General features: G+C 35.4%; 1 protein-coding gene across 4 annotated transcripts; it reads right to left on the bottom strand.

Moving 5' to 3' along the window:
* Positions 1 to 319: 319 nt before the first annotated feature.
* Positions 320 to 9,098, bottom strand: LOC112013161 (putative E3 ubiquitin-protein ligase LIN-1). 4 transcript variants are annotated; one of them, XM_065782982.1, is made up of 18 exons: positions 8,130 to 9,090; positions 7,814 to 7,886; positions 7,324 to 7,581; positions 7,123 to 7,199; positions 5,884 to 7,008; positions 5,358 to 5,499; positions 5,181 to 5,261; positions 4,148 to 4,393; positions 3,777 to 4,071; positions 3,006 to 3,127; positions 2,413 to 2,532; positions 2,131 to 2,262; positions 1,934 to 2,056; positions 1,551 to 1,661; positions 1,333 to 1,479; positions 1,134 to 1,259; positions 667 to 783; positions 320 to 565 (listed from the first exon to the last, which is right to left on the bottom strand). In XM_065782982.1, the coding sequence occupies exons 1-18, from the start codon at positions 8,924 to 8,926 to the stop codon at positions 548 to 550; spliced, it is 4,110 nt and encodes a 1,369-aa protein (XP_065639054.1). In that variant the 5' UTR covers positions 8,927 to 9,090; the 3' UTR covers positions 320 to 547. The 4 variants fall into 4 exon arrangements, 3 of the variants coding, with proteins under 3 accessions (XP_065639054.1, XP_065639053.1, XP_023901313.2); XM_065782981.1 differs by having other exon boundaries at positions 7,324 to 7,590; XM_024045545.2 differs by lacking the exon at positions 5,181 to 5,261 and having other exon boundaries at positions 7,324 to 7,590.
* Between the last annotated feature and the right edge of the window lie 346 nt (positions 9,099 to 9,444).

A 9,444-nucleotide genomic window follows, 5' to 3' on the forward strand; every position in this document is an offset into this window, starting at 1 on the left:
AATTGCAAGTTTTTGTAGTTTAAAATTATGTATAAAATGTAAGCCTATAGATCATATAGTAAATAATATTTAATTGACACAAAATTTGATATGTGTATTAAGAATATAAAGAACATGTAATTTAACGGTTAGATTTTCAAAATATATAGTAATATAAATGATATTGAGTAAGATTCCTTAGGCTACAACTAATTTTGTAGTTAAACTTTGTCTCACAATTTATATTCAGCAAAAAAAAAAAAAAAAAAAAATCCCACAATTGATAGCCGAAGCCTACAATATTACCACATTTTATACACTAGTATTATTGATCTCCATCTTTATAGAAACGCACTATACTTTTTTATTTTCTTCTTGGAATGGTATACGCACTGTACAAATGATAGGAATCAATGATACAATAGTTCAATTCCTATCTAAGATATACATTTTACACTATAGCTTATTACATTGTAATGTGAGTAAATCAAGCAAACCCTTTTTTATGAAGCATAAATGCTTTGGCTGTTGATGATGGTACTGAAATTTTGTTGTTAAAAATCTTGTGCTACAAGGGGATCCAGCCCTGTAGATATTGGGAATTGGAAGGTTAGGGTGAAAATCATCATTGATTTAAACAAATTTAGAGTTTAGTAACTTGAAGCTAGATGAGTTGAATGTGCCCACCTTGATTAGGCCGGACTCCGTACCACACAGTAGAATGTCATTGGCAGTGAGGAGGCTTGTTATCCTGCTGCCTGCTGAAATCCTCCCCACATTCTGCTGTGCCCCTCTCAACCATATCTTTGTTGCACAAAAGTATGTCAGAATTCATTGAGATATTAGTAGCCCTTTGAATTTTTACTTATACAAAACTTCATTTCTTATTAGTTATGTATTCACAATTTTTTTAATGGCACAAATTTTGTCAAATATTCAGTATACTTGAAATCATAGTTCACGTTTGTGGGATCGATGTTTTATGTATCCCACATACATGTGAGAGAAGCGTTGCATTTATTCATTCAGCATAGGAATAGAACTTATTCTCTGTGCATTGAAAGATCATGCCATGGGTCATACCAGATGGAAACCACACCTAATATTCTTAACTTGTTAATTGAGTGTTGCTTTTGAGAGATTAGATCAAGTACCTGAATGTTGTTAGTTGATGAGTTGCAGTTTAGGTATATGAAGTCTTCCACTACTCCCATTGCCAGTACATTGCCTCCTTTACCAGTTGCTATTGACATTTGGGGTTTGCTTTTTCTTTTCCATTCCTACATCATTTTACCATTCAGTGAAAGGATCTTCCATGGTATATGATATATGATTATAGTTCTTAGTTCTTACCTTTAATTTTGAACCTTCAACATTTACACTTGCAACATAAAGCCAATCTTTATATGTGACAATGGAATTTATAGGCCTTTTTGGCCTCTTCCAACTCTTTGCTGGTACTTTGATTTCTTGCTCCCGGTTGTTTGTTATAGAAAACTCCTGAAACGAGTGATATTTCATGGGTTTCAGTTGGTGCATGAATTTCTAACAAACATGACTCTTAAACTAACCTTTATGCTTGAGTTTGTGCAGCCCACGTAAATCTTCTCCTGAACCACCCTCATGCACTTCATCTTCTTGCTCTCGCAAATATTTTTGATCGTTCTTGATGCATCACATACCTGGAGAAAGAAAAACTCTATTCAGCTAAATCATCATCATGAAACTGATTTGGGATGGGATTTTCCCCCATCTGAAAGGTATTTGAAAGTTTTGCAGTTTTGATTTTCTCCTTAAATAACTTCATTATATTGAACTTTGAGCTTCACTGTGTGTGTTTTCTGTGCACTCAAGTGTGTCCTGAATATAAAGTGCAAGATGCATTGCAAAGAATTACCTTCATCACAATTATCATCTCTATTACTACTAATACTACAGTTATCGTTTTTGTTACCTTCAACTCATGGCTATTGGTAACTACAATAATCATATTTCCATACGCATCTAAGTGTTGAATTGGTTCCTTGATTGATATTACTTCAATGCACTCCAGTTTCTGGTGGAGCATTTGCCAAACCTGTAGAAGGAAGGTGCATTTTTAATGATCATCCAGATGAAGAAAGTGGTCACTGCAACGGAACTTTACTGTACCCTAATGGTTTTATCGATGGAACCACTTAAAAGGCTATCTCCTTCCTCAGAAAGTGCAAAACATGTAACTGCCTTCTCATGCTCCTTCATATCCCATACAAGTATGGCTGATTGCCCCATGATGTCCCACACCTATTCAGCATTCCAGATATCATCATTTACATTTTCTGTCAAACATATATTTCTTTCATTTTGATTTTCCACACTTTATGTTTTCTGTGTACTACTGTACCATAAAATAGGCAATGACCTTCATATTTTATTATGTAACATATTCCTTACCTTAATTGAACCATCTGAGTATCCACTGTAAAGCAGTCCCTTGTAGTAGATGAGGGCACATACAGCTCCACTGCATTTGAGACCTGCCTCCAGGATTTGTGTGTGAACACAAGAAATACGCTGCTCTTGCAAATGTGATGATTTTGGCAAGTCAGTGAATCAACATCCATTACAGATGGTAAATATTAGGCATGTTGTGTTGAAAAATATACTAGGGCATATTATGATAGGGCTCTTCTTATGCTAGTCATTCGAAATGTCAAACACAAATTAGCCTTGTTTAGTTGGTTAGCAGTGTATGCTCTCTTAGTTGCATCTGCTTGATGATATCTTTTCACTTTATTATACACGCTTTGAGAACATCATCTATAATGCTTTTACAAATAATATTTTTTAATGCTATCAATTGTCAGCTGAAATGTGCCTAATTCCTTTTCTTTTAAAGGAAACATATCTGGAAAATTTTGATTTTGAAATGAGAGATTCATTGTTAGGTTGCTTCTGAGTAAGAAGATAAGAAGAAAAGGGAAAAGGAGACCACATAGTTAGCTATTGGGTTAATCCTGCAACTTGGACTGTGCTGGAGTACTCACTGATTTGTTTGGCAGGTAATAGTCTGCTACTTGATGTAATTCCTCTGCCATCCAGGTTATACTTGAAAGGCGTCTTAGTGACTCTCTTACTCCTTCTGAGAAATGAATTAGTTTTTGCATCCCTACACAAGGAAAAAACCATTTAAGTTTGCATGGGAAAAATTGCATTCTTTACCTTTATCTTACTCACACTTCTGCAGAGGGGATGGGACAAGGGTTTGTTGTATATAATCCACCTATATCATGTCATATAAATATGTACGATTAGCCTGCTTGCAGGGGGTACCTAGTCAATTAGTCTATTAAGGGGCATATGTCCTTGAGGCCGATTATTGGAGAGAATCCAACATCTATTAAGTTAAAAGCTTAGTTCAAGACAGTATTTCGACATAATTTTTTCATTCAAGGTATTTGGACATTGGGGATAAATTTACTCCATTTTGGCTTCCATAGCATATGATGTATATGCTATACAAAATCTAACAGAATGATAGGGCTGTTCCTTTGGTGATAAGCAAAATGTACTTCTCACGTAATGTGGAAAATAATTCTCTCTATAATTCTCAAAGAAGGTGCTATGAAGACAAATGGTGTTTTTTTTTTTTGCATAAACCCAACATAAAATTTCATGAATTGTCCTAACTGCTGATTGAGTATTCATTCATGTCAATGATCGTTTGCAAATGTATCAGAGATGAATCTTAAATTTTTTGTGCTTTGTGATACTGCAAAATGGTTATTACATAGAGATGTTTATGTTAAAGGCATTACCTTTGCCAGAAGCATAGTTATAGATGCAAAGACATGCTAGAAGCCTGTCTTCAAGCTCTGATCCAGGATGCAAAAATTGCTCAATTTCACTTAGTAAGATCTCACATGCAGAATATCTTATACTATTTGGGCACTTTGTTATTTCACATCCAAGCCATGCAATGGCTGTTAGACAAGCCTTAGACACCCTTCTTATTTTGCTCTTTAGTCCCTTCTCTAATGCATGGAAGATAGGATTCCCAATATTAATGATGCCTCTAGCAACCTTGCTGCACCAAGGGTCTGTGGAAGTATCCTGCAAATCCATGGAATTTTCTTTGTCAATACCTTTATTACCATAAAAAACCAATAGATTTTTTCTTATATCTCACCTGTAGGCTTTTATCCAACCAGTTAAAATTTCTTATCATATTCCGATGATATGGAGAGGTTAAACCGGCCTTTTTAACCAACCATGCTATGGTATATGGTTCCCCTGTCCAATCATATGTTCCACCAAGATTTGATAGGACGAATGCAGATAAATGCTGCAAACCAGAACTTTCTTCAGGTGCTAGATACTTCAGAAGGATTTGCATAGCCTCTTCTCTGAACACAGTTGGGCTATGTGAATTACCCTACACATATTAATAGCCTAACTATGTTAATTAAAGCTTCTTCTGAGGCTTAGAGTTAAAATTGATTCGTATGATATAAAATCCTTACTTGATAGTAAGCAACTAACAATGATATGAAGCAACTAACTAACCATGCTTACACCACAGGGTTATATGACCTTGAAGTTCTATTGCCTAAGTCGAATTTATCCATCAGATCTTAATCATGCAGCCTATCATATCTGTTTGCATGCAAGGACAAGTACAATGAGTTTCTTGAAAAAGTTAATAGTCATACTGATGCAGTTGGTATATTTTTGATTTGTAAGTTCCCTATGTTGAGAATTCCTAACATATTTGGTCCTAAGTTGAGCATCTATGGTGAATTAAGATTCCTGCATCTGTGGTGAATTAAGATTCCTCAACAATAAAATCTCATTACTTGTCTTGAAATAATCATTCCTCTGAATGCATCTTAGAGAAACTTGTAGTATTTATCAACTTAAACTTTTCAATTGCTTGTTTATTATTAGTACTATATATAACAATTCAAGCCTCATATTCAATTGCATAAACATGAAGGAAGAAACATTTTATCATCTTCATCATCTACCTAATTTGCTTGTTTATTATTGGTTTTAAACGCATGAATCACCTATGGAGACACTGCAGTGAAAAAAAGGGGTAAGCTATAGCACTTATAAGTAATTCTAACTTAGCTTTCTTATGGTGCCAAATTTTTGGTCTTCAATTTAAAAACTTTGTGTATAGAGAAAACCAGTTTAATATAGAGTGTAGGATTGATGACCTCATAGATGTTATAGTTGGCTACAGTTCTACAGGAATTGCAATATCTTTGCCCATGGATCCTGACTTGGTCTGTCAACAACTAAAAATGCAGAATACTATATTATATTCAATCATTGACAGCCTTGTTCTAAATTTGGGTCTAGCTCTACTGTGCCTTTGGAAATAGAAGCTATACCAGCGTGTCCAATTGAAGCAGTAGATTTGCTGCCAAAATTTGGTAATCAGGTTGCAATTGTTGGATACAATTCATTAGTTTGTGCATTATATTGATGCTTCCTTCTTTTTGTATTTTCTGCAATAAGCTTATGGCTGATGACCTGAAATATTGAGAAGTGGATGTTAGAAGACCTTCATAACTGGGATTGTGAAAAGACTAGACTAAAGAACTCTATGAGCTAATCCTTGCAAATGGATGGGATGCAAGGTTCTCTATGACATGCATGTAAGTTGATTCACTTCTCATTTCATTGACAGAATAATGCTCTAATAAATCCATATGAGGAGGTTAATTGATGTCCATGTCTCATCTATGGACCAATATTTAGTTTTTTCTGAAATTTAGAAGATAAGATTTGAGTGTGTGCTTCCATTGTCACCATAGCTAACTTTTTAGGCAAACATCAACTGCATAGCTCTCTAAAAATTATATTTTAAAACCAAATAACATGTAAAAATAATGAATTTGAAGCAAGTTTTCCTACCTTGGTATGCGAAGGATCTCATGAAAGAACTCTAGTGCTATGAACTTTGCCCGTTTCTCATCACTTTGTAGAAGACAAATAAATGGAGCCACAGGAGTAAATTTCAATATATATTTTCTGCATTGCCCGTCAAATTTGATGCACTTTACAAGTATAGTGGCCAAAGAGATAAACTCATCCTGATTATTAATTCTTGCTACACCTAGGAGCCTGCAAAGAACACGAGGAGAGTTGATAGCAGCCAAGTGCATGTTATTTGTGGCGCAGTCATATGCAGTTACTAATACTTCTATAATCATCAGTGATGCTCCAGGAGGTGTCAGCAGAAGTGATGCCATCCTACCCTTATCACCGCCGGAATTGCACACAACCTCCACAAGTGCTGGTAAGATTTCTAAGGTCTTAATTTCTGCAGGAGATGGATTTATTAGATAGATTAGAATTGCAGCTTCATGCACATTTTGCTTCAGAGCACTTGCCAAATCACGCAACCTTAAACCTTTTTTCTTGATGTCGTCTATAACTGACTTGTTTGCTGAAATGATTGTTGTTAATACAGTTACTGATGCTCTAACTACTCTTTCCTCTTTGGAAATTGAAATAGCTGCAAGCAGTTGATCCAGAATAACATCCTTCAACATAGCATATTTTACTCCTGTTTTGTTGTTCAACATCTCGTAAATTTTTGTAACTTCTACTGCGAAGTCTTCATCACTTTTTCCAAATCCTTCTGAGAAACACAGCTTTGAAATTGTCTTTTCAATTATCCCCAATATTTCAGTTGTGGAATCTTTTCCAGAATGTAAACAAACTTTATTAAAGTTTTTCTGGCTACTAAAGTTCTGTTTATTTCTTGCAGCACTTCCTTGGTGATCCATCAGGGTGGTCCTACTTTTCTGAAGAGATGTACAAGATGATAAATGATCAAAGAGCTCGAATTTCTGTGTTGATTCATTCTCTACATGGAACTTCCAAAGAGTGTATGATTTTTCATTTCTATCTTGCAAAGTGGTTAAACGTAATTTGTTGATGGATTCATTGGTTGGCATTGGATTCTGGGGAGCATGTGGCAAAGATATTACTCCAAGCTCTGGGTCTGATGTGGAGCAACGAGCCTGCAGCTTCCTGTGCAAGTCAGTGCAATAAATTTAACAAAATAATTAATATTCTGATATCTGGTTGTCAATAGTAGGTTTAGCTATCAAAAGAAAAGTAATATATTGTGATTGCGCACTAAACTGATCACAAATTTCTTTCTGTGGATCCTCTGCATTTATTGGAGTTCTCATTGAGCATTTAGTATCATCCATATCTGCCTGATTCATAAAGAGATGGGTGAGCATTAAGCAACCATAATACAAGGAAGAGGAATGCTTATTGTAGTTCTATTCAAAACAACAAAATCCTTGGCAATATTGCAATGTTTTTTTGAACAATTACCATGTCACTGTCATACACAGAATCATCGTAGCATGAATCTACTGAAGATTGTGTATCTGACTGGGACTCCAGCATATCCTGTAGGCGTCTGATACTTGAATTTCTTTTAAGCTCTCCACCGTGAACTTGAAATTTTGAAGGTTGATCCAAACATCTACTGCTGGCTTTCCTATGATCTTCAAATTCTGGAACTTCATTGGATGCCTTAGGTTTCTTTTCCATTTCATCTATTACGTCTTGAGGATCAAGTGGGTGCACCTTCTCATACTATAGTCAGTTTCATATCATACAAATTAAATGAAAAACACAATATTTATTCAATGCAAGTTACACATAATATAAGTTAAGTTTGTAGGTATATCTAATTCTGAAGCTTAACTTAATATTGAGCATCCGTAGAGAACATATGAGAAATTCAGCTTGCAAATACTTGAAAAAGAGTCAGACAAAATGCATGGTGATGGTGAAGGAAAAATAAGTTAAGGCTTACATTATAATAATTCTGCAAGCTGTTTCCATGCTCAATTGAATTTGAAGATTCAGTTCTGGTGGATATTGTATGCCTGCTTATGAATAGTGAATCATTATGAGACCTTATGGAATGCCAATTGAGCTTTGAGGCCCATGTTCATTGAAACAATTGTTAATTCTCTGCAAAATCTCTCTCCTTTCCATGCTCACAATATTCCAAATTTTATTTTTAAATACAAGGTTAAACTTTCAAATTTCCAATTGCAGTTATGATTTGTATCTGGTCTTTCCATGTAAATGTTTCAATGATAGATAAGCACAAAGGAAGAACTTACGAAAAATATTGCGACTCATTGTCAGGGGATGAACTATCTCTGCTACCACAGTGCCACAAAGGAATCTCTCCTATTAACATGACCTGATAATAGATTAACCAGTCTTTGTATCTCCTTGCCATCTGCCTCATTGCTCCATTATAATCACCCTCTATAGACTCCACGAGATGTATAGATCCCAAGCTTCTTCTCCTTCCAATTGTTTTCTTTTTTTCATGCTTGTTACATGAAGGAAAAAGACTTTCACAAAGGTCTGGTGCAAATTCTGTTCCAATAAGTTTTGGAGACACCAATAGTGCTTGGATAAAATGCAGTGCAGCCTGCCACTCATCCTTTTGGAGGTTCTTTACTGCTGAGAGGTAAAAGTAGGAGCAGCACACCAAATAATGGTTTGGAATTCCAGCTGTGATTTCTTGCTCATCAAGCAAAGCCGGGACTTGAAGCATTCGCTCTGAGTTCCTCAGCCTCTCGTCTCTCTCTTCCTGTGATTTTGTTTGAATTGCAGTTTCAATGCTGTCAATGCCCCAGTAAAAATTTGCCAGCACTGATTGCTCAGAGAATTCAAAGAATTCCTGCTTTTGATATTTTAGCTTTGAGGTGCATCTCAGTTTTAGAGAACTCCTGGTGTCAGCATTTGCTAAGAGTTCAGTAATGTACTTATTGATTGAAGCAACAATTACCCTCATGGATTTGAGGTCTAGCCTCTCATAATCATTGGATAAAACCATAGAGTTTGAAGAAGAAGAAGAAGAAGAAAAAGAAGGATAAGACATAGGAATTATGGAATTACTAGACATACTGATTCCTTGAGAAAGGTGTACTGTCTGTGGTGCTTAAGAGGAGGAAAGAGATTTAATAGTGTTGAAGAGTTGTGAAGGGTCTGTAACAATTTCCCGTGACTGCTTTTGTAATTGGAGCCAAATTTATCAACTTCAGTGGCCCCTAGCTTCTCTAGGCTTCAGACAAAAATGGACCGTTGCTTCTTAAGCAAGGCAAAGATGAGAAAGAAAACAAACATTCTTGTACTTATGTTCACATGCTTGCCTTCTTATCATATCACTTTGGTTCTTTTCTATGTTTACTGATGATTATGCTTACAATTATTTGGGAAAACAGTAACTGTGATTATTTATAGTTTTTGGCTTACTAGAAGCTTTGCATGGATTAATTTAGCTATGTTAAAAGATATGATGTATTAATTGTGTTGGATCTTGTTGTTTAGGCGTGAATGCAAACCATCCTGGTTGAAGCAATGCTAGGTGAAGAGTGAACTATCACTTTCTCACTATATTTATTTCATTTGTTTTCTCACCAA

This window comes from Quercus suber, unplaced genomic scaffold, assembly GCF_002906115.3.
Source record: "Quercus suber isolate HL8 unplaced genomic scaffold, Cork oak 2.0 scaffold_324, whole genome shotgun sequence".
NCBI lineage: Eukaryota > Viridiplantae > Streptophyta > Magnoliopsida > Fagales > Fagaceae > Quercus > Quercus suber.

Coding starts and splice junctions, on each gene's coding strand:
- LOC112013161 (XM_065782981.1), bottom strand. CDS start 8,926: ATGTCTAGTAATTCCATAATTCCTATGTCTTATCCTTCTTTTTCTTCT. Junction 7,591..7,813: donor GCTTGCAGAATTATTATAAT/GTAAGCCTTAAC, acceptor AACTGACTATAG/TATGAGAAGGTGCACCCACT. Junction 784..1,133: donor CATCAACTAACAACATTCAG/GTACTTGATCTA, acceptor TGTGCAACAAAG/ATATGGTTGAGAGGGGCACA.